The sequence below is a fragment of the Acomys russatus genome, chromosome 24, assembly GCF_903995435.1.
Source record: "Acomys russatus chromosome 24, mAcoRus1.1, whole genome shotgun sequence".
NCBI lineage: Eukaryota > Metazoa > Chordata > Mammalia > Rodentia > Muridae > Acomys > Acomys russatus.
In genome coordinates, this window is record NC_067160.1 from 25,428,503 (window position 1) to 25,451,324 (window position 22,822).

At 44.1% G+C, this 22,822-nt stretch overlaps 1 protein-coding gene across 11 annotated transcripts in view; it reads left to right on the top strand.

The window, feature by feature from the left end:
• Rbms1 (RNA binding motif single stranded interacting protein 1) overlaps positions 1 to 22,822 on the top strand; it is a 220,944-nt gene that overhangs the window by 110,176 nt on the left and 87,946 nt on the right. For all 11 annotated transcript variants that reach the window (XM_051166384.1, XM_051166389.1, XM_051166390.1 and 8 more), the window contains exon 2: positions 15,174 to 15,349. In XM_051166384.1, coding sequence (XP_051022341.1) covers positions 15,174 to 15,349 — 176 coding nt within the window. The remainder of the gene's footprint in view (positions 1 to 15,173; positions 15,350 to 22,822) is intronic.

Here is a 22,822-nt window from a genome sequence, read left to right on the forward strand (position 1 = left end):
AAGCAAAACTAAGGCAAGCAAAAATTGTATCTCACACTTATCTGAGGTTAAAAAGCATTGGAGTGGAGGTATCATTTTTTTCAGTTGAAAGTCTAATACATTTGAGTCCTGGCATGGCTGCGTACTGCCTGTCTGAGCAGACATGGCTCTCACCAAAGGCCAGAGCAGCCCAAAGTGATTTTATATATATATATATATATATATATCTTCTAGAACACTTGCAGTGATTCTGATTGAGTGAGATGAGAAGACTGACCCCACATAGCCTGTGTATCCAAAGGCATAGATTAAGATAATCAAGACTCAGGTTTGGTGTGTGTGTGTGTGTGTGTGTGTGTGTGTGTGTGTGTGTGTGTGTGTCTGTCTGTCTGTCTGTCTGTCTGTCTGTCTTTCTTTGTTTCTGAATTATCAGTCTCATGGAGGTGGGAAATTGTTCAGAGATGCTCTAGTCTGAAGAGGAAATATAAAAATTTCCAATGACAGAAAAGATGCAGTTTCAGCCAGCAAAGTGAAACAGTTAATCTATTTCTCCTCAGCTATCAGACTCCTTCCCAAAGTACTTAGGCATCACCAGCCAGCCCTGGCTGATGCAGCCCACCTTTTTACACCCTGGGGCTATTAGGCATTCAACATTTGAATCAAGGCAGTAAGTGAATGGCTCCAAATGCGTTAGTCTTCACTTGACATCTAGGACTCAGCTACAGACTCGGGGCCATGGGGCCTGATGACACCAGGCATGGCCTCTGGTCCTCAAGGGGCTTGTAGGACAGTAAAGAGGATTGTTCTTTATCCAAAACTGATCATCTTTTGTTGAGATAAATATCATACGTTGGAAGAATTGAGAAGCAGTATGTGCCTTGAATGGTTTTTAGCTGTAACCCTTCCAACAGCTGTGCTGTTGGTTCTGCAGGAAGGAAGGACAGGCCGCTCAGTTTCATGTCTGACAACCAGTTCCTTGAGCTAAGACTTTGGTTATGTTTTCTTGGGAAGGCTTTTATGGCTGTTGTTCATAGCAAAGAGGCATTCCTACAAAAGCCTTAAGTGGTAATATAGTATTGTGTATCAAGTAAGGCCCCCAATCCAGTGAGACCAAGTGTCACTCCTTTGGTTTCTCTTTTGATAAGCTGCTGGATAGGTCACCACAATGATTTGTTTCATAAACAGATGCCACCTCCTCTGGAACCTTGGGGAGATCCATAAGGAAATTTCTTTTCCTGTCTACAAAATGGCAATACCGTACCTTCTTGTTTAAATGTGAGAACTCACACAGAGCACTTAACTTTGGTGCAGGAAACACAAACAGGGCTCAGTAGTGTGAGCCATCAATGCTATGAATGACAGTTCTTTAGGGGTAAAATATTCGCTGAGCTGCATACTCTGTCTCTATTTCGCTATTTTTTTAAAGATTGCCTAGATTAATGTGATGGTTAAAAAAGGAAAGAAAGAAAAAAGTAGTGTAGACACAACCAGTATGGGTAAACCAAGAGGTGAACGCATCTGCCTGTTGAGAAACAACTGCTGTTCTTTTTTTCCCATCATTCCTAGGGTGATTGATAGCTGAGATTTGCCTATCAGTTGTTGATAAGAGGCAAGATTGGCAATTTGCAGTAAAGGATGAAGGCATGCAAGGAAAGTGTCATACAAACAGGCCTGCCTAAACTTGTGTAGAGGACATCATGGTAACTGTCACTGAAGGGGCAAATTCTGGCCCCTTACACATATAATTCATATTTAAAACCAATTCATCAGACAGGACGATTAGACTTAGATCCCCTTTACTGGCTTTGTGGTGGAGGTACTTTCTGAGTCACGTGACTGCGATCTCTTTCTGCCCTGCAGGAAAGCACTCAGCCACATGTAACTGATAGACACCCCTAGCCTCCCAGCCATGGTGTAGACATGCAACCCTGTCTTTTGCTTTCTGAGTGGCTTTCCATACTAGAAGCTTTCCTTACCTGCCTCGGATTCTAAAAGAATAAGCCAGTCCACCATTCCTCTGCAATCATTCCTTTTGTTCGGTGTCCTAATTTTTTAATCTGACTGATACTACTGTTTTGAGATGGAATCAAGTTTAAAACTTCTCTGAAGGAGTTCCCAAGGACTTGAATTTTGTGAGTCTGTGAAGTTACTCTTACAGAGGAATATTTGTCCCCTCCCTGCTGTCCTTTTGAAAATGGCTTAATGATGCCCAGTACTTGGGTCTCAGATGAACTGTGTCTGTCTGCCCCCTTAACTCAGAGACTGTCAGGTTAGGGTGAGTGTGCCACCTTTGCTCCTGCCTGCTCTATCCATGCTAGGATCACGCTGTGTCTGGCTTGGGTTTCCCTTTTCCTCTTGTGGAACACTTGGCAGATGTGTGAATGAGGGTGGAGCAGAGAGCTGATTCCCTTCACTGCCATAGTGTGGAGTCCTCCAAAGCCAGTTTCCCTCAGCTCTACCTTGCTTTCTGTTTCTGTGGTGGAGGAGAACAGCTGGTGGGGACAGTGTCTCCTCCTTTTAGTCCCTCAGAAGAGCAGGGGTTTGTGAGGCCCCTTGCTAATAGTTTGGATTAATAGCAGCAGAAAGTAAAGCGTGTTCTGTTATGAGCAACAAAAGTAAAATATGTAATAAAGCTAACTTTAATGAAAAGATGGGAAAATGCAGATGCGTGAACCAAGTGTCATGAGCCCACCAATTTCCACCTCAAAGTACGAAGTAGGGGCCGAGGAGGCAGGCCTATATTTGGCACAGGATGCCTTGGGAAAGAGCTATGGGACACTATGAGTGTAGAGCAGTGTGCACCAGGGGCAGATGAGCCCATGGCTTGTAACGTTTTTAACAGAAAATGTAAAAGCTGTGCAGCTTCCTACTTTTGCTTTTCTGTTGTTGAGCAATACATTTTTTATAAAGAATACAGCAAAGAAATTTTAGAATCTAAAGTAGAAAAGCCACAATTGAATTATGTGTGTATGTGTGTGTGTGTGTGTGTGTGTGTGTGTATGTGTGTGTATTCCCCCCCCCCCTTGGGATGGTGTTTCACCATACTTCCCTCTCTGGTCTAGAACTCACGATAGACCAGCTGGCCTCCTGGAATTAACAGTGTGCAACACCACACCTAGATGAAGGATGTAAAATTCGAAGCCTTTTCCAAGATTCTGTTTCACAGAGCAAGTGAGGAGGTTCCTTCAGTCTGCTTCACTAAAGATAAGAAGAAATACCTGAGTCAGTATTTGACTTCTAGTTCGAGAGGCACCTGAAAGTTTAATCCCGATTCTACCATCACTGTGCTGGTGGACAACCATGCCTGGGGATGAGAGTTCTGGAATGATTGTTCGTGTAGAGACTCTGTTCACCCAGGTAGTCAGCATTTGACATGTAAAAAACTGTGTCCCTGTGAAAATGGAGAATACCAGGTGATTGATGAAATACTGGTTCAAAATAGTGATGAAAAGCAGCTCCCCAGATTTCTTGGGGGCTGCTCAGAACAGGTTCTATACTGATTTTTGTGCTCTTGAAGGAAAACCCAGTTTGTCCAGATAGTTCATCTGAGTTTGTCCATTTATAGCTGGCAGGTAAAAGGAAACATGAGTAAATAGTAGAAAAAAAAATCTTAGAAATAACTCATTTAAGAAAATTAAGCAGTTGGTGTCACTTTTTAAAGTATATGGATTTATGACATGTGAGGAACTACAGAGTGGGTGGGCCCTCCAAAGGTTCCTAATCCAAGCCAGTTAAAGTGCTAGGTAACCTTGAGTGCACCCCTTAAACAGAAAGGCATCTCAGACTGCTATAAATAATACATTTGATTCTTGTGTGTTCCTGGAGATTATACAAATGAAGATCAAGTATGCTCATCACCAAGTTTTACTATGCTGCCCCCCCCCCCCCCAGGGAACAAAAAACCAGATCTGAACATAAGATGGACATCCAGGTGTAGTCACCTAGAATTTGATACTGGATAAACATGGGGTGACAGTGGTGCATACCAAGAGCCACGCTGAAGAGACAACTTCTTCTCTGGTGTCTTCGAAGAAGTAGAATGTCAAGTCTACTGGTTTTGTAAATGTTTTCTAAGGAAATTTGGCCGCTGTTGTTATCCTTGTGGCTTTCGCAGCCCTTAAGTATTGGTGCTTTATAACAGCTCTGATGGGAACACAGACTGCGCTTTTCCCGCTTAATGTTTTTTGTAGGGGGAGGGCTGACATTGGTTGCGTGGTTTGACTTCAGGAGACCCAAAGAGTGAAAGAGGTGCAATTTATGCTTCTCAGCATTTTATAGCCAGGCTCCCCTTTTCTTGTGGGATGGTTTTATTAAACCCCTTTCTCGAGGCTCAGGGATCTATTGGGAAGAGGAGGTGGAAACAATGTAAGGCGCAGCTGTGTGGATGACCCCAAGGAGACAGCGTCTCCAGACACTACAGGACTGTTGCATGTACGAACTCCCAGAGACTGTGATAGCACATACAAGACCTGCACAGGCTCTAATCAGACATAGCCCAGTGCTGAAAGGGGAAACTGGACACAGAGGCCCACCTCTGACCCAGAAGCTATTTGCATGTGATACCTGTTGGGAAAGGGCAAGTCAGTTTCCTCCAATGATGTCAGTGAGAATCTCAACCACACTCCAGGGCAGGCCCCATGTCTCATGCCTGGGAAGGTGGCCAACACAAAATGGCTACCATGGGTTTCTTTTTTGTCTTTTTTTTTTTTTTTTTAAGTTTGTGTTGATTTTTGTGTTGGTTTTCCTTTTGAGGGAAAGGGAAGTCTCTCTTAAAATACAGCGGGTGTATTTGTAATACCTGGTGCTCCAGCCCACCATAAGTCAAAGGCTTTATTCTTTGCAGCAGCTTGCTCTGCCATAATGCTGGCGTGGGCCTTCCTGATTTGTTTCCACAAACTACGAGCAAAGGTAGAGGCTTCCTAGAATGCCCCAGGGGGAAACCGCTGAGTCAGATGTTATGCTCCACCTGCTCCTGAGTCGTAGACACATTAGTTTAAGAAATGCTTGCAGACCACTCTTTTTTTAAACCTGTAGGTGGCTGCCAAAAAAGGGTATCAAGTGAACTCAGTGAGTCTCTACCAGCATATATTTCTATTAATCAATAAATCAATCAATAAGAAGGTTTTTAGAGTATAATGCATATTGTAAAGAAAGTATTATCTCACTAAAATTTGTTTTGGTTTTACATGTCTGTGCCTGTGTGTGCATACAGGGTGGAGCTCAGACAAGTAAATTTCTAACACAAATACCAGAAGAAAAAAACTTTTTTTTTCTTTTTAAATTAAAGCCATAATTGTAGGGAGTATTAGCCGAGAGACGCTACCCACTCCTTACACTATTTAGAAGCCCATACAAGGTGATGCCATCCCATTCAGGGTCTCTCTGCAGTCATCTACTTGTATCTTGTATAAACTGCTACATCATTCCAGTAAAAAAGAAACAGATATAACCTCTGTCAGGGCATGGCCACAAGCACTCACAATCTCAGCCCTGGGTTCAGTACACAGAGGTGCAAAGGAAGAAAAAAGGAGCCTTAATTTTTGAGTTCTGTTAACTAAAGAATTTTCTGCAGTTTATAATACATAAATCACAACGTCAAAGGGCAGTATTTCATGTGGGTTCTTAAAGAAGAAAAGTTCAGACATTACTTACCGTATTTTTCGGACCGTGAGACGCGCTTTTCTCCCCCAAAAGTGTGGGGGAAATTAGGGTGTGCCTTATGGTCTGATTGCTGTTTTTACTGTTTGTCTTGTTTTGCTACTCTAAAAACTGGGTGTGTCTTATGGTCAGGTGCGTCTTATAGTCCGAAAAATACGGTATTCAGTTTCCCAAAAGTACCCAGAATACTTTTTTCTCTAGGGGTTAATTTGTGAAACCATAAATAAGACGCACTCACTCACAGGTGTCCCTCTGCGTCTAAAATCAATGAGTGACTTGAATCAAGTCATTCGCAGGTCTTTTGTTTAAAGCTTGTTCCTAATTTTTCTAACTTAATGCTTGCTCAGTCATTTTGCAATGTTTTCTGTAAGTATTGTTTAGCAGGAAGAATTTCAGAATGCGTAATTGCCACTCTGAGAATTTTGCAACCTCAGCAAGATTTCTTCTCACAGAAGAAAATATAAGCAAAGGCGCAGTCTCTGCTGTGGATTAACTCTGGGGGACAGCTGGGAGGGTGGGTGCTTAGTCCTGGACTCCCCAAAGCACAGCAGGAGTGCTCAGAACTATCTACAGTAGAAGCAGAAAACATCCCCAGAAGTTTTGTCAGTTTGTTTGGTTTTTTTTAGGAAAAACTAAGAGGAAGGCTTTGGTCTTGTGCTGTTTACAGGCAGAGAATTAGCTTGGCCTGGAGATTGTGCATTTGGGGCTCCGGGGGAGGAGGAAAACACTGCACACCTGTGTTCAGAACGCCTTGGCGCAGTTACTCCTGCACCTGAGAGTTTAGCAAGGGTTTGTTTGTTCGCCCTGTATCAAGAGCTGCTTGTCTGCCAGTGCAGTTTGCTTTGTTTTGAGTTTGCTCCTAAGGTAGTTTTGGATCTGTTGCAAATGAGCAGAGCTTGAAGTGTCACTTTTATGCACGCCCAGACTCAGGAGTGCCAGGCTGTTAAGGAGCTTGGAGTCCCAGGAAAGCTGAGATAGCCAGGTGAATTTGTTTGCAAATACTCCTTTCTCTGTGCCCCCACACTAGTTTTCCAGACACCTAATTTCAGCTTCTTCCTTTCGGCCCGTTGTGACTTTAGTTTAGCCTGTATTTTGGGGCCATTTCCTCCAAATCATAGTGATCACCCAGAAGCATAGTGCTGGCCCCAGGGTGTAGGCAGCCATGGTTGCTGGGTAGTGCCTGCCCCACTTAGCTGCACAGGTTGGACAGACGCTGCGGTTCAGGTCTGCTCATCTACTCTCTCGCTCCATTTGTCTGTCTGTCTGGCAGCAGCTTGCTGCCTTCTATCTCAGTGTGCTTTAGCTGGGCTGGCAAGGAGTAGAAGCCAGCTGTAGAATTTTAGAGCTGGAAGGGAACTTAAAAATCCCTCAGCCTCACTTGCGAGTTTCCCACGGGAGCAACTGAGCTGTACAAAGATGGATTCCTTCTCATTTCTGGCCAAGACAGACTAAATCTGTGCTTGCTGATCGTCCTACCCAAAAGTCTTGTCCTTTCACTGGGACTTGGGGTGAGGATGACTAGTTTGATATTCGCCAAAAGCAGCCCTCTTGATCTAATGCCAATACACTCTTCCTGTGAGACCTATGACATCATGGCCTCCACCTTGCTTTTTAGGTTCTTCCTCCACGTTTGCATTTCTCCTTTCCTATCATGCTATCAGAGCTTCCTGCATTTAGTTTTGTCAACTCCACACAGGCCAGGTCATCTAGGGAGAGGAAACTTCAGTTCAAAAAGGATCTCCAAACCGGTCAATCTGAGGAGGTTATTTTCTTAATGATTGGTGTGGGTGATGCCACCCCTGGACAGGGGGTCCCGACTTGTGTAAGGAAGCAGGCTGAGAGAGGCAGTAAGCAGCAGCATCCCGATTTCTCTGCGGCCTCTCTGTCATTTCCTGCCTCACAGTTCCTGCCCAAACTTCCCTCAGTGGTAGACTGTGCCCTGCACGTGTAAGCAAATAAACCATTTCTTCCCCAAGTTGCCTTTGGCCACAGTGTTGATTATAGCATTAGAAAGACAGTTTTCTCCTACACTCCTACCTTCCAGTGGTACTGGTACTTAATATGCAGCTTCCTCAGTTACCACCTTTGTCACCATCCCTTGTCATCCTCCCTTCTCCCTCATCCTTGTTTGCGTTCTATTTTTAGCAACACATCCCACACCATGGCTTGTGATCTAGTTAAGGGTGGTTAAGGGTAGTGCCCCCCCCCCCCCCGGGAGCTTTCCTTCCCAATCTGTTTTCCTCTGGCAAAGATGTTTAGGAAGTGTTGTCTTAAGCCCCTTGCTTGTTTTCTGGACCTTTCTGGTCTTTGTTAAGTGCCTAAAATTTAGCATCTGCCTGCTGCTAACTTCATGTTGGGTCTTTAACTGTTCCATAATGAACCTTCTTTCACACACACACTTATAAATACATACGTGCTAAGAGAAGCCAAGGGGAACACATGACACAGAGCTATGTCACATTTACTGGCCTGGAGTTCTTGGTGGGCAGCCTGGCTGATGGTGACCTTAAAGTAAACAGATTTCAAAGTGAAGGTATAGTTGACCTGCAAGGGTTGGTTTTGAAAAGTATTTATTTTTACTTCCTATGTGTGTTTTGCCTGCGTGTATTAATTTGTGCTGCGTGCAAACCTAGTGCCCACTCAGTCCAAAAGAGGGTGTCAGAAACCCCTGGAATTACAGACAGTGGTGACCCAGCATGTGGGTTCTGGGAACAAAGATTCTTAACTTCTGAGCTATCTCTCCAGTCCCCATTAGAGAACTTTTATTTCTAGATTTTATTTGAATGGCTAATGTAACATGGGCCCTTCTCCTTTGGCAAGCTTGCATCCAACCTGCCGCCTGTTTCCGTAGTCTTAAGGGACTAGTACCAGGTTTATCTCCAAACAAGGGAGAGCAAAGGTAGGGGAGCCAGTTTCATCACCTAATTAGCTAGGGGATTTAACACTATACTATCCACGTGTTGAGGAGGATTAATGGCTCCTTCCTCCCTTCCTAGGCACAGGCCAGTGGGACCCTCTCTGTGTGAGCAGGTGCCTCAGGTTATCCTTTGATCTACCAGTAAAAACAAACAGCAGCTTCCTGGGCAAATTAGTAGCTCTCCAATTTATCCTCCTCAGTTTTCCTTCTCCACTTTCTTTCCACCAGCACTTTCTCCGTCTCCATTCCAGCCCCAGAGGAAGAAAACATTCCCAACTAGGATGGAATTGTCCTGTTTTGATCCCCACTTCCAGTTGGCTACTTCCCTTAAATTGTTGACTTCATTTTGCATCCAGAATGATGGGTGTGTGGCCATTTGCTTCCTATGTAGTGTCACATGAAGGAGTGATAGTGTGCTGTTTCCTGTGTTCTGTGATGTCTCTCTGCTCTGAGGAACAATGGAGAAAAGGAAGGTCGCTGGTGTTTGGGTGGCAGTGATGGTGGTGTGGGGGAGTGGGCGGGGACTACAATGGGGGCAGGTTATGACCTTTTTAAATTGGGGTGGGCATTCTGACCTAGACTGTCTTAAAGGAGATTGGTGGCAGCTCCCAAGATACACCCTAGGTTTTCTTTCCCTTTAAAAGATACTAAAATTCTTCAGGAGGTTCCTAAGTAAAGGCCATGGGCGGGGGATGGGTGGTTTTGGCTTATTAGTGAAGGAAGGGAAATGAGACAGTTCAAAATGGAAAGTCTTTAGTTTTAATGGGCCTGGCTGAATTACCACCTACAGCAATGACATGGTGACTAATTGGTTTTAGTGCACATATAGTTAATTTTACCTCTTCTGCAAGGGTCTTTTAGCCTTGCACTGACAGAGTTGACATGCCTGGTGCTCTTTGCTGGGGTATAGGATGCAGAGGCCAGAGCCTTGCTTATCTTTGGCCTGTTGCGACTCCCTGTGGCAGTGAGGAATTCCGAGAGGGTCTTCCTGGCAGGGTGGACAGTTAGTTCTGCCATTGCAGAAAGTGCTCCCCGAGAGCTGCTCACAGGAATGCTGTCCACATAGGAAGCCCTGCTGAGTGCTCACGGGAACTTCTGCTGATGTCATCTACTCACACAGGCAGAGCATCTATTATTACAACCACTGTTTATTCTCCACTGATTTAGTTTTTTGTCAATTTTTGGCAAGCAAATTGTGTGAGTTGGTTTTGTTAACTTAACACAAACCTAAACATATCTTTGATGAGGGCATCTAAATTGAGAAAATGCCTCCGTAAGACTGGCCTGTACGCAAGGCTGGAGGGCATTTTCTTTTTGTTTTTTCAAAACAGGGTTTCTCTGTGTAGTCTTGGCTATTCTGGATTCAATTTGTAGTTCAGGCTGGCCTTGAAATCACAACGATCTGCCTCCCCAGTGCTGGGATTACAGGTGTGCACCACTGCACCTGGCTGTAGAGCATTTTCTTAGTCACTGATTGATGTGGGAAGTCTCAGTCCATTGCGGGCCATGCCACCCCTGGGACAGGTGCTCCTGGGGTTTGGAAGAAAGTAGGCTGAGCAAGCCAGGAGGAGCAAGCCAATGGGCAGTATTCTTTTCTGGGCTCTGTGCCAGTTTCTGTGTTGAGTTCCTGCTCTAACTTCCGTGGATGACGGACAAGGTGTAAGATGAAATAAACCCTTTCCTGCCCAAGTTACCTTTGATCATGGTGTTTTAATCATAATAATAGAAACCCTAACATACAAATTAAGCTCAGATAAATGTTACCATGAAAACCTTGTTTTGCCCACCCATTAGAGAAATCAGAATTGTGGCTTATTCCTGGAAGCTCAGCCAGTGGACAACTACGGAAGACTGAGGTAGACATTGGAGTCTTTGGAGCACTAACTATGTTTAAACTACGGTGGTCACAGGACAACGTTGCAAGGCAGTCTAGGGATTTTCCTAGATAGATGTTAAAGTTCATCCAGTGACAAAACAATATGATGAAAGTTAGCCCTTGTAAGTATTTTATTTTTTAAACAAATTACCATTTGTGCTATCTAGGCAGATAATCTGACTTTAAGGATAGCCACTTGGAGTTTTATCAAGTTCTGAAGATGTAGTTAAAGACTCAGTGTTTTGTTTTGCTTTTATTTAAATCTACAAGTAAAGGTTTAATTTTGCTCCATTTTATGTTAAACATTCTTAAAGCTCTGACTCCAGTTTTCAGCATTACTCCATGGAAGCTTTCAGAAAGCATGTACACGACTCATTCTCTCATTTCAATAGTTTGAATGAGATCAATGACTTACTTACTTTTAATAAGTTATCAGTTAAGATATTTTAAATGATACATTAAAATATACAATTGTGTATATTAATGGAGTAATGTGATGTTTCAGAATATTTATTGCCCATTGTACAATTTTTAAATCAGGATAAACCTCTGTCCTCAAACCATTTCTTCATGTTGAAAACTTTTCAAAATCCTTCCTTCCCTTTGAAATGTACAGTTTCTTCATGATGTCAATACTCTGCTTTAGCACTGTGTGATAAACCTTTCCCTAGCCTCCTCTTCTCTACTCTCCTTAGATCCTGTACTGTACCCTCAACTTCTACAAGATCGTTGGTTGTAGATTTTACTGTAATTAGCATCATTTCCGTGTCTAATTTATTTATGATGTTACCATACAATGTCAGTTTTAATGGCTACATAATATTCCATGGTGTGCATATGTAAACATTTTCTTCACCCATTCAGCAGTTAATGGACATTTTGTTTGTTACCATTTTTTGGCTTTTGGGAATAGTTAGTGTTGTCATCAAGGATGTATAGATGTTGCTCTGACATATTGGTTTTATTTCCTTTAAATGTAGCATATTAGGACATGATAGCTCTGGTTTTGTTTCTTGTTTGTTTTGTTCTTCTACTGAATCTTATTATATAGCCTAGGTTGGCCTCAAACTTTGGCTTCTTCCTGTCTCACATTTCCAACTGCTAGAATTATAGATGTGATCCACCATGCTAGATTCTTTATTTTTAATTTTTAAAAGAACCTCTGTAATGCTGTCCATTGTGGCTGTCAAAATTCATTCTTTTTGCTGGGTGTGGTGGTACACACACCTCCAGTTCCAGTGCCCAGGAGACACAGCAATCATGAGTTTGAGGCTACACAGTGAGCCCCTCCCACCCCACCCCCGTTTCACAAAAACAAAAGATTCACCCTTGTTTGTCCTTTCTTGTGCAGTGTGGAGTTGAACCTAAGGCCATGTGCATGTCAAAGCTGTCACTTCTACTCTTGCCCTCAGAGTCCATTCTTTAGGGGAACAATCTATAAAGCGGGATTTATTTAATCCTTCTTTTTCAAGCTAATGGGGTTTTTACCTCCACTAGTTCACAATGTGCTAATTAGGACTAACCCAGAGGCACCTTTTGCTCTGGCGTAGCAGCCAGTGGTATAAAGAGTCACACTGCAGAACAGCAAGAATCTGGTAATTAGGTTGTAAGAGGATGGGTACAGAAAACGAAAGAAAGCAGCGTGGCTCTTCGAAGAAATGGGTGGGGTTGGGCAGCCGCCTCAAGTTTCTGAAAGTTCAGACTTTGTTATCTGGCAGATATCGGCTTGAAATGCAGCCCTGCCCTTACTTTGTGCCGTGGACAATAGTTAGGTCCTCTTAGGACACAGTCTTCTAATCTGTGCAGTGAGAGAACAGGTGCTGTACCTGTCCATGGCGTTAAAAGAGAAAAGCAGAACACGGCACGCAGCGCTTAGCAAATGAGCACCCAGTTACGCTATTGGTACTCAGCCAGTGCTCGTATTTATGTTCCTCACATCACTGTCAATCCTTTTGAATAGTTGGGGGTAAAGTCTCTATTGTATTTGTACTGTTGCCACTAGATTCGGGGGACCCCCCCTTGGGGGCAGTCTTTTGGATGGTACTAAACAAGAATTCTTATGCAAGCCTACTCCTGGCCTGTATTCCCAGCCCACACTCGGTGACTTCTAAAAGGTTAATCTTTACTCTAAAATTGTCAATGCCTTTTTTACCCCTCAACTAAAATAATTTAGCTCTCTCTTGGACATCTTTCTGTCTTGGGCTAGCTCTGGGAGCGCTGATATTTTAGGTAGACGTTGACTTGACCTTTGTGCTGTAACGGAGTCAACAGCCTCATGGTCTCCTGGATTCAGGACCCTCTTCCCCTTCCTGGAATCTGAACTCCAGGAGGCCCTGTACCCCAACAGGAAGACCCAGGTCCCCAGCTTCTTCTGTCACTGGGAAGGGATTGTTATACTAAGTATGGATGGCTGTCATACATTCATACTCTAGATCAGTTATAAAGTCAGAAGTACAAGTCATAACTGTTTCCCTATTGTCAACATTCAGTTCATAAATAAAGCCTACCTTTAGTTTTAAATAGTCCCCAAATTAACAACTCAGATGTTTCTTCTGATCAGAACAAGACCACACCCAACATCCCCCTGCCCTCATCAGAACCAGACGAGGTCAGGCCTAGCGTGGACCCAGACTTGGATTGTAATGCAGTTTGTAGAAAGTCTGCTGATACATAGGCTTGTCCCTGCTGTCTTCTCACAAAGACACTAGGAGCTGGGAGGGGCCCAAACCACAGCCCCGTTTTCTACTTCTCCAGTTGTCAATCCTGGTGTGGCACATAAGGACTCTGCATGTGAGGCAAGTATTCTTGCTCCGGACTACAACAGCCCAGGCCTTCATCCCTAGAATTGTCCAGTAGCCAACATTCTCTGTCCTGTGTTGACACCAATCGCCGTATGCTCTGGGGTGGCATCTCAGACACTGATCACATGACGGTTAAGAGAAAATTTGGTCTTCCCTACTTCTGTCTATGGCTGAATGTTCTCTCGTCAGTCAGAAGCTTGAGATGGGGGCTAGTGGGTGTACCTCAGTTTAACAATGAGAAAAAGAGAGGATAGGTAATGGAGATACTGACAGACTTGAGAGAAGAAAGGCACACTTTTGTGTGACACCTATGGCAGAGCAGGGGACAGGGCCTACTAGTGTTACACCAAGAAACCAGTGCCTTGAGTCCATGGAGCGTGGGGACAGCGTGTGAGTTCACTGCCTGTGAAAGGTGTGAGTCACAGGTTGGAAGGATGTGATCTCAGGCAGGGCAGTTTTGGTTTTGGATTAAGCAATACCAGTATTGCTAGTTGAATTTCAGCTCTTAGGACGTACAGTTTCCTCACTCTTTGTTCGTTCCTCTGGGTACTCAAGTCTCTTTAGATGAAATGAGATTTGCATGATAACTTAGCAGGGGCCCTGAACGAAAGGGAGGAAGGTAAAAGACCAGAGGAAAGACTTCCTAAATTCTCTGCTTGTTAAGCTGTTGTGGAATTAGCACACCGTGGCAGTAACTAGGTGCAGAACCGAAGTCTACCCTGGGCATCTGAAATTGCTGGAGAGATAAATGAGAATTGCGTATGTGTGGTTTAAGTTTTCTTCTGTGTGCTGTACATTTTTGTGTGTAGGAGTAAGTGTCTGCTGTCGTATTTGACAGTCTTTGTTGAGTGTCCAACAAGTAATCAAGTTTACATGTTCAAACTGTTTAAGTGCTATTCTTGGCTCAATGCATTTATTTCTTAGAAATTATAAAGGAGAATATCACTGCCTTGCTACCCATTGGCTGTAAGGGCAGTTTGGGTCCAGTTCACTGTCCTCAGGCTGAGCCCTTTAACTTTCTCAAAAGTCTTGTGTGGAGCCGGATGTGGTGTCACACACCTTTAATCCCAGCACTCTGTAGGCAGAGGCAGGCAGATTGCTGTGAGTTTGAGGCCAGCCTGGTCTACAAAGCGAGTCTAGGACAGCCAAGGCTACCCAGAGAAACCCTGTCTTGGGGGGAAAAAAGTCTTGTGTGGGACATGGGGTCAGAGAGCTATGATTTCCTTAGCCACTCTTCCTAGGTGGCTGCTGACTGGAGAGCCAAGCCTGATTGAAACCCCTAGCTTTATAAGATGCCCCCTGGGGAAGTCTGCTGTATTCTCACTGCCACAGCATTCTCACAGGGGTTAAATTTCACAGGGTCAGCCAGAGTGAAAGGCAGCATGTGGCAAATCTCATCCAAATGTTTCCTGAAGCCACAGAGCTAGCTTAGGAGTTTGAGGTTCTAGGCAAAGCTCTAGCTTTCTTACCTATTAAGACTAGTCTCTGTTGAAGGGTACTTTAAATGCTCATCTACTTTCAATCAAATATTCTGCAGAGTCTGAAAGCCTTTTCAAAAGCCTAGTCATTTCTAAATTACTGTATGTTAAGATGACAGCATCATGTGACGTCATGCAAGGTCATTTTGAGTCTCAGGAGATGTGGTCCTTAAAATATGTGGCTAAATTGGTTATCTATAAATTTAACCACATTTTCAGGTATTGCTGAGTAAAATTCTTTTATTTCTTGTTGAGAGGCTTGTTTGCCTTTTGGTTTTGGATTTTTTTTTTCCTTAAACTTAATAGATTTTTATTCATCTGGAAGTTAAATCTTTACATCACATTAGCTCAGGATAATCTGTGTTTAATCTTGATGTCTTCCTTTTGTAGTTCACATAGCCTCTGAGTGGCACTTGGCTCCTTCCTTACCTCTGCCCTGACACTCCTCATGTTTTGCTTTGCAGCAGTCTCTGGTCCCAGCGCACCCCATGGCCCCTCCCAGCCCCAGCACCACCAGCAGTAATAACAACAGTAGCAGCAGTAGCAACTCAGGGTGGGATCAGCTGAGCAAGACGAACCTCTACATCCGAGGCCTGCCCCCCAACACCACTGACCAAGACCTGGTGAAGCTCTGTCAACCGTGAGTATGATTGCTCTGAGAGCCTTAGCTGCTAAGATTTCCTTGGTCATAGCCGTAGAGGATGTCGGTTGTGCTAAAGGAGAGGTGGATAAGGAAATATATAAGACCCCGTGTGCTAAACACTTGCTCACCTTCTTAGCCAGTATTCACATGTGCTTCTAGAATGCCTACATACAAGTGAAACTCGTGTTTTCTTGATAAAATTTGACTTGGCATTTGAGAAATAAACACGAGTGTAAGGAAAATTGATCATTACATCCTTTTTAAGAGTACTCATCTTTCCTAGAAGCCTGGGAGGGAGGAGAGGGGAGGTCCAGTCAATGTAAGAGAAAGCAGCTGACATTATTTGTCAGAAACGTAGTTACCAAGCTAGGCTCACCTTGAGTGTGTGTCAACCCTTGGTTCCTGCTGGGATGGTGATCCTCTGTTTTCCTGAGCACCTGGGGCTCCGTGGTGCAGCTCGGTCTCCCTTTTCTCAGCGGAGATAAGAACGTCTCTGCTTCCTGCATCTTATGAGAAGGATGCATGTGCATCAGGTTCTATGGTAAATTTGCATTTTATATTAATGTTGGTGAGTAGAATATGAATGTGACTCCATTGCAGTTGCTTTATGTAATTGCAGCGTGACAAAGTTATTGCTAAATAACAATATAGCAGATGTGATTGCTAAGTAACAGAGGTCTGATTTAAACTTAAGAAGGCAGAAGTACCTTTGAGAGCAAAGATCACTCTGGGAAGACTAGGAACCCCAGGCCATGTTGAGCAGTATGTGCTTACACCTGACAGCACTTTGCATTTTTCCTAGGACTGCAATGGTCTTTTACAAAAAGGGAAGTTGAAACAACTGCACTGAGCCTTCCGCTAGAGAGCTTGTCTCTTCCCTTCCAAATGGCTTGCGTGACAGCATCTCATGTCTCAGGCCCTGGGTGAAGCTCAGATGCACTACTCATTTTTTTTTTAAAGGAAAAAAAAGTATATTAAAAACTAATGAGCCAAACTGGAGCTAACGCTAACATCTGGCCTTGGTTTGCTTTGTTTTGAGAAGCAGGGCGGTGCTCCTCCAGGCTCTGGAAGGCTGGGTAAAAGGCCATCTCCACCATGCTAAGCTGCTCCTGCCTTTTCCTTATCATCCTTTCAGTCCCATCCTCCTAGACTCTGGGAGAATGAAATCATATCTCACACTGGGGTCTCATCTGAAAGGAAGTCCAGCTCTTGGGAGTCGGTCAGCGCTAGCTGGGGACTGTGGGAGCTCTGCCATGCGGACCTTGCTCCTCCACAGCCATGAAGACCACGAGGAGGCCTTTTCGCTGCCTTGTCTGCTGCTGGCCTTTCCTTGGCGTCTCCTTGTGCTTCTGCAGCATAATTGCAGCTAGATCGAGCACCGTACAGTCTAAGGAGCTAAAAATACACTGTAGGAACAAGGGGATGAGGCCGATTCTCACAGTCTTGAGGGATAAAAGGCGAGGATTTCAGAAGGAAACCGTTCCTCGGCTGGCTTTATGTAAGATTCGATGTCAGGGAGACAGGACAGGAGGCGCGTGCTAATAGATCCATGCCATGCTTTACAAACAGGAAATGTGCTTGAAAAATAGGGCCAGTGGGTTTTTTTTTTAATTGAGCCAGATCGGTTTATAAAAATAATAGAAGAATGTGTTATCATTTTTCCTAGATCATTTATTGCATTTTTTTGTTGTTAGTGTCTTCGATATGCATAGGTTTTCTTAATACGTGGGACCATTATTCTCTTCACTGTCGTCGTTCGTAGCAGTAACAGAGCCATCCTCTCTTCCTGTCTAGTCATTTATAAATGAAGGCTCTTACAAGATCCCAGGGTGGGCTTTAAATGCCGGTGATCGTTTTGGCAGCCATGTCTATGGAGGCAGGATAGGGCACTGATAGGGCATGCTGCCCCCCCAGGTCCAGCCAGCCTCACTATACTTCACATAGAGAGCAGATACAGGTGCTTACTTGTTGAGCGTTTGTGTCTCATATATATAGAAAAAGAAGACGTAACAGGCAGCTGTGCTCTCAGCTTGTTTCTGGTCAAGAGTAATTAGTTGGTGATGTGGTGGGATGTGGCCTTTATGGGAAAACAACTTACTCTAGGACCTAGGAAGGTTTTTGAGCATAGGCAACTTTGCACTAAGGGTGGATTAAACCCGCAGCTCTGAATAGGGGGAAAGAATTTTAGAAGTGCAAACTTAACACTAATTGCAAATTGACCTGTGGGGATAGGGTGGTACAGGGGAGCAGCAAACAGTCAAAATGAATGATTTGTTTCTTTTGAAGCTTGGATCTGCTCCAGGTGTCGGAGAGATGGAAAAGTGTGCCAATATTTGTACCATACAAAATAAGCATGGAGCTTGAAAGCAAGTATGACAGAGATTTTACATGCTGGAGAGGAACACAAAGCTTTTTTTGTATGGTTTGGCGGGGGGGGGGGGGGGGGGTTGTTTTGGTTTTTGTGGTATAACATGGAAAGGTTAGGGGAAGCCGGGCGTAGTGGTGCACACCTTTAATCCCAGCACTCGGGAGGCAGAGGCAGGCGGACCGCTGTGAGTTCGAGGCCAGCCTGGTCTACAGAGCGAGTCCAGGACAGCCAAGGCTTACACAGAGAGACCCTGTCTTGAAACCCACCCCACCCCACCCCCCGAAAAAAAAGAAAGAAAGAAAGTTAGGGGAAAAGACAATGAAAATGTTGTAGTGTTATGATGTTAAGAGTAAAGTCAAAAAGAAAAAACAGAAACAAACAACAAAAAAGACAAACAAACAAACAAAAAAAGAGTAAAGTCAGCTCATGTCACCGGATGATGTAGACCATCTGGTTAGGAGGAAAAGGATGTCGGCCCATAGCACTTCAGCTGGGAAGGCATGAGTTCAAACAACTGAAGAGTAGCAAGGAGGACCTGGCTGGCCGTGGTGGTCATGGTCAGTGATTTGGACTGTGAGTAGGTAGGTGCATCTACAGGAGAACTTGAGGAAAGATATCAACGAGCTCTGGGTAACCTGTGAAGGGAGGGTGGAAATAAAGGGAGCTGTTAATTGTTCCAGGCTGCTGCAGGTGCCTTCCATTCCTCCACACCGATCTACTCAGTGAGACGACATGAGAGCGAAGACCCAGCATGCTTAGGGAGATAAAGTAGTCCAGGTGGCGGAAAGGACTGCTCCGTTAACACCCAGGCCACAGATGCTCTTAATTCTCCCCATTCTCTGAAACCAAACCAATCAAATATGTTTGCATGTTCTGATATGTATCAGTAAAATCGTTCTTCTATTCCTAGTTCTGAGCTGGGTTAATAAAATGCCAGGGGCTCTCCTGCATGTGCACGTCCCCTCACATATTCAGGTCCTTGGGTGGCCACTGCCTTGCCCTTCTCTTTGTCATGTTGACGCTGTTGCCTGCCGCTCCTGTTTAAGAAACAAGTCTTGACCCCTTTCACATCCGGGTCCTCTGCCGCCACTCTCGGACGGCAGTGCTCCGCACCTTCCGACTTGCCATACGTTGCCATTTGAGTTTCTCATCTGAGCCCCCAAATTCTCTGTTACCTTCTTCCCCTCAAAGCTGTGACTTATCCCATTAACTTGCTCCACTATCTCTCATTTGCTTCTTGCTCTTCAGGAAGGTCCTTCCCCTCCGTGTGACACTGGTCGTTTCTTTCCTTGCTCCCTGTGCTGTGACAGGAAAGAACATTAGCTGCTTGCCACCTCGCCTAAAATACCTCTCCACTCAGCACCCCTCAGTTCTGTGAGGCCGTGGCCCCAAGCTTTCCCTGTCTCTCCTTCATGCTTGGACCATGCCGCTAACTCTGCGTCTTCTTTATTATAAATAATGATGATATTGTTTCCATCAGCACTCAACAGTTGGTATTTCAACCCATACCATCCTGCTGTCTACCCGCCTGTTGTATCACGCCATGCCTCATGCTAATCGTGTCTCATGTCTACTGACTCCTCCTCTAGCTTATAAAAACAATGATAGTCAGGGCTGCAAGCTTTAGAAACCCCAATGCTGGCTACTACAACAGGGCTGGGCAGATATCTTCTGTTTTAGTCCATAGTCTGCAAAGTAAGTCAAATAATCCATTCTTTACAAGGTTGTTATCAAAAAACAAATGAGATCCAGGTTATATATTCTCTTACTAGTATGCTCGGTTCAAGAAGTATTTTGTATTTCAGGCTTTTGGAGTATTTTTATATATGCAATGAGATAGCTCAGGGAAGGAGTCCAAGTCTATACACAAAATTTAGTTATGGCTCCTATAAACACACACACACACACACACACACACACACACACACACACACACACTATGAAAGTAACTTTATACGTTTCCAATGCGCCTGCATGTTGGGTATGATCTACCACATGGAGTTAGATGTGGGATTTTTCTACTGTGGTGTCATGTCACAGCGTGCAAAACAGAATTTAGATTTTTGGCCCACTTTGGACTTTGCATTCCTTAGAGTAGTAAAAGAACTTGTAACAGGAAGACGGCTGATCCAGCCCTTCCAACACCAAGCAAATATTAATCCTTTTTGTCAAGATTCTGTTACAGAAAAAGATGTGATTATATGTCGTATTACATTCAGAAACGAAAAGTAGAGAAGATTCCCCACCAGAGTTCTACTTTTGAAAGCTGGGAAATGGGAGGACGTAGTTTCTATGCACACAACCTATGCCTCTCTTCCTTCAGGCTTTTTGTTGGGGTTCCTGTAAAAGGCTGGTTTCAGGGTCACGCGACCCTCCTCATGCCTTCCTGGCTGTTCTTTTTACCACGGCATGGGAAATTGATCATTTTGTCCAAACTTTTATTTTGAAGACTCACAACATGTATTTGAAGTGGGGTATGGTGTTCTGTCCCTGAAAACTCAGCCTTTGGGAGGTGACAGTGTAAATATCACCAGCAGCTCAAGGCCAGCCTGGGCTACAGTGAGATCGTCTCAAGCCAGCTAAACAGATAAATAAAAAACAGTGTTGTGTGCACAGCTTGTCCCATGGTGCATCCTGGCTTTGTGTAGGGGATACCGCCAGCTGCAGGGAGACTGCTGCAGTGCCAGGGTCTCTGTTGCAAGGTCCAGAGAGCTGGCTGAAGAGTAGCCTGTGGATTTACAAAAGCATTCCTATCCTGCCCACTTTGTTCCTCGTCCTTCTAAACCTACCCCGCCCCCACTTTTCTTCACTCGGTAGCACAAAAATTTGTTTCAAGTGTAGTAAAAGAGCTTGTTTTACCTAAGCGTGGAACTGAATCTATCTTCTGATATGCCTGTTACTAACCAGAAAGAGTATCCTTGAACTATAACCATGTTCGCTGGCCTTAAGTGTTTTGATTTCCTCTCTCCTTGTTTTCTGTTCTCTGCAAGTTTTCCTGGTTATTATTATCATTTTTTTAACATTACAGTTCTTTGAAAGTGGATTAAAAAGGCAAGATAGGTCAACAGAAGTAGACCGGAAGGGCCTGCCGTCGTTTTAGAAAGAATCAAAGTAAGCATTTGTGCCTATGTTTCTGCATGAGATAACCCGAGGAAAGTTCAGGTTAACGTGATCTGAGGGCACAGAGTAGCTTCCAGGAATGAGACAACATTTGGGTCTCAAATGACACAGACCATGTCAGGAAGGATAGCTGCTGGTGTCCTTCAGGCTCCAAGAAGAGTTCCAGAGGTAGGAGAGTTCTGGGCACTTAGAAGACAAAGAGCAGGAAACAGAGGGTTATTGGTGTGCAGCTGTGTGGTCTGCAGCTTTCATTAGTTACCCAGAGCTCCCAGTGAGTGAGTATGGAGGAGGAGGAGATGCTGATAGGAACATATATTTATACCTTGGACCAGAAGCTAAAAGGCCTGGAATTGATTTTTCACAGAGAACTTAGTTGTTGTTGGAGTGGAGAAGACATATAATTCCTTCATTTTCCTTCTCTCCCAGTTGGTCGTTCTGAGCACAGGAGGAAGGCTCCCTTAGAGGAGCAGGTACTCCTGCCTAAGAGGGTGTGGCCTCTGAGAGCTGTGAAAGGGGATTCCAGGGGCTCTGGCATGAGACAGTAAAGGGATGTGGCAAGGTATATCCAGGGGCTATGGTGTATGACAGTAGGGGGTATAACAGCGCATGTAGGAACATAGAGATCTGAGTCTGATTGACAGTGACTGGAAGAGCCTAGCTGTTGGTACAGAGAAAGCTTGAGAAGTGCTAAGCAGCTTTAGAGGGCTCCCTCTTGGAGCTGAAGCTCCAGCATCCAACCATGTTCCCATGGTGACCATGTTTTCCCCCATGGGATCCACAAATAAGGCCAGTAAACCAAACCCTGTTCTGAAACCACTAGGCTGTCTGACACTGACTATAACTCAACTAGGCCCGACTGCCAGAGCTTGGTCCCTGGGGTGCACACGGTGGTAGAAAAGCACCCACACCATATGTGTGCACATGTACACACAGACACATACTTACACAAGTGTGGTACATATACACACAGAGATGTAATCTTTTTTAAGTTTTATGTTTTTTCAATTTTTAAAAATTTAAAAAGAGCATTTTTGATGCAAGAGGTTTTAAGTTACTCAGATTATCTAAAGCAATGGTTCTTAACCTGTGAGTCTCAGGCCCTCAAAGGACAAAGACACAGGACAACTGGAAAATGCAAGTATTTACACTATAGTTCATTAACGGTTGAAGGAGGGTCACAGCAACATGAGGAGAGACTTTGTTTGAGAACCACTGGTCTAAAGACGAAGCTAACAAGACCAAGTGGGGACCTGGGCTGGTCATGCTTTCCCTTGTATCTCCATCTTCTCCAACTAGAGAATTGTTTCAGGTCTCTCTCTGGAGCATTCTTCTTCTAGTCTCAGAATAAGTGGCTGTTGTTTTATTCCAACATGAGTGGGTTTCTGCCCCAGCCACTGCTTTGTAGCGTCATTAATAAAAACCATATTGTCACCGTTCGTGTCTTGGGGTTTTTAGGCCTACTTGTTACAAATCTCTACTGAAAGCCAAATCTTGAGTTTTCATTTCTTAGATTTCTTTGAGGGGCAGGGAATAAAAAAACAAAACAAAACAAAACAGAAAATAGTTTTAAATGTGTCCCTTGACACTCTTCTTTAGCCTCTCAAGAATTCTTGATTAATCTAGAAAATTCTCAATACAAAAAAAAAAGAAAGAAAGAAAGAAAGAAAGAAAGAAAGAGAGAGGAGGCGGCCTAAATCACAATAGTTTCTGACACTGTGCTTATTAGCATAATAGAAAAACGCACAATACATAACACTGAGAGGGCTTGTGCCAAGGTACCCGAGCACATTGCTGGCTGTTTTGACTTTCTCTCGTCATTTTATTTTTAAAAAATGCCAATTTAACAAGCCAACAATGTTGAGCTAGGGATTGCAACTTTGTCCCACTAGCCAGTACTTCTGTGAGATCTCCAGTGGTTGAGTTGAAGAATTTAATAAATGCCATATTTGAAGCTGGGAAAAATAACCTTCGTCATTTTTTTC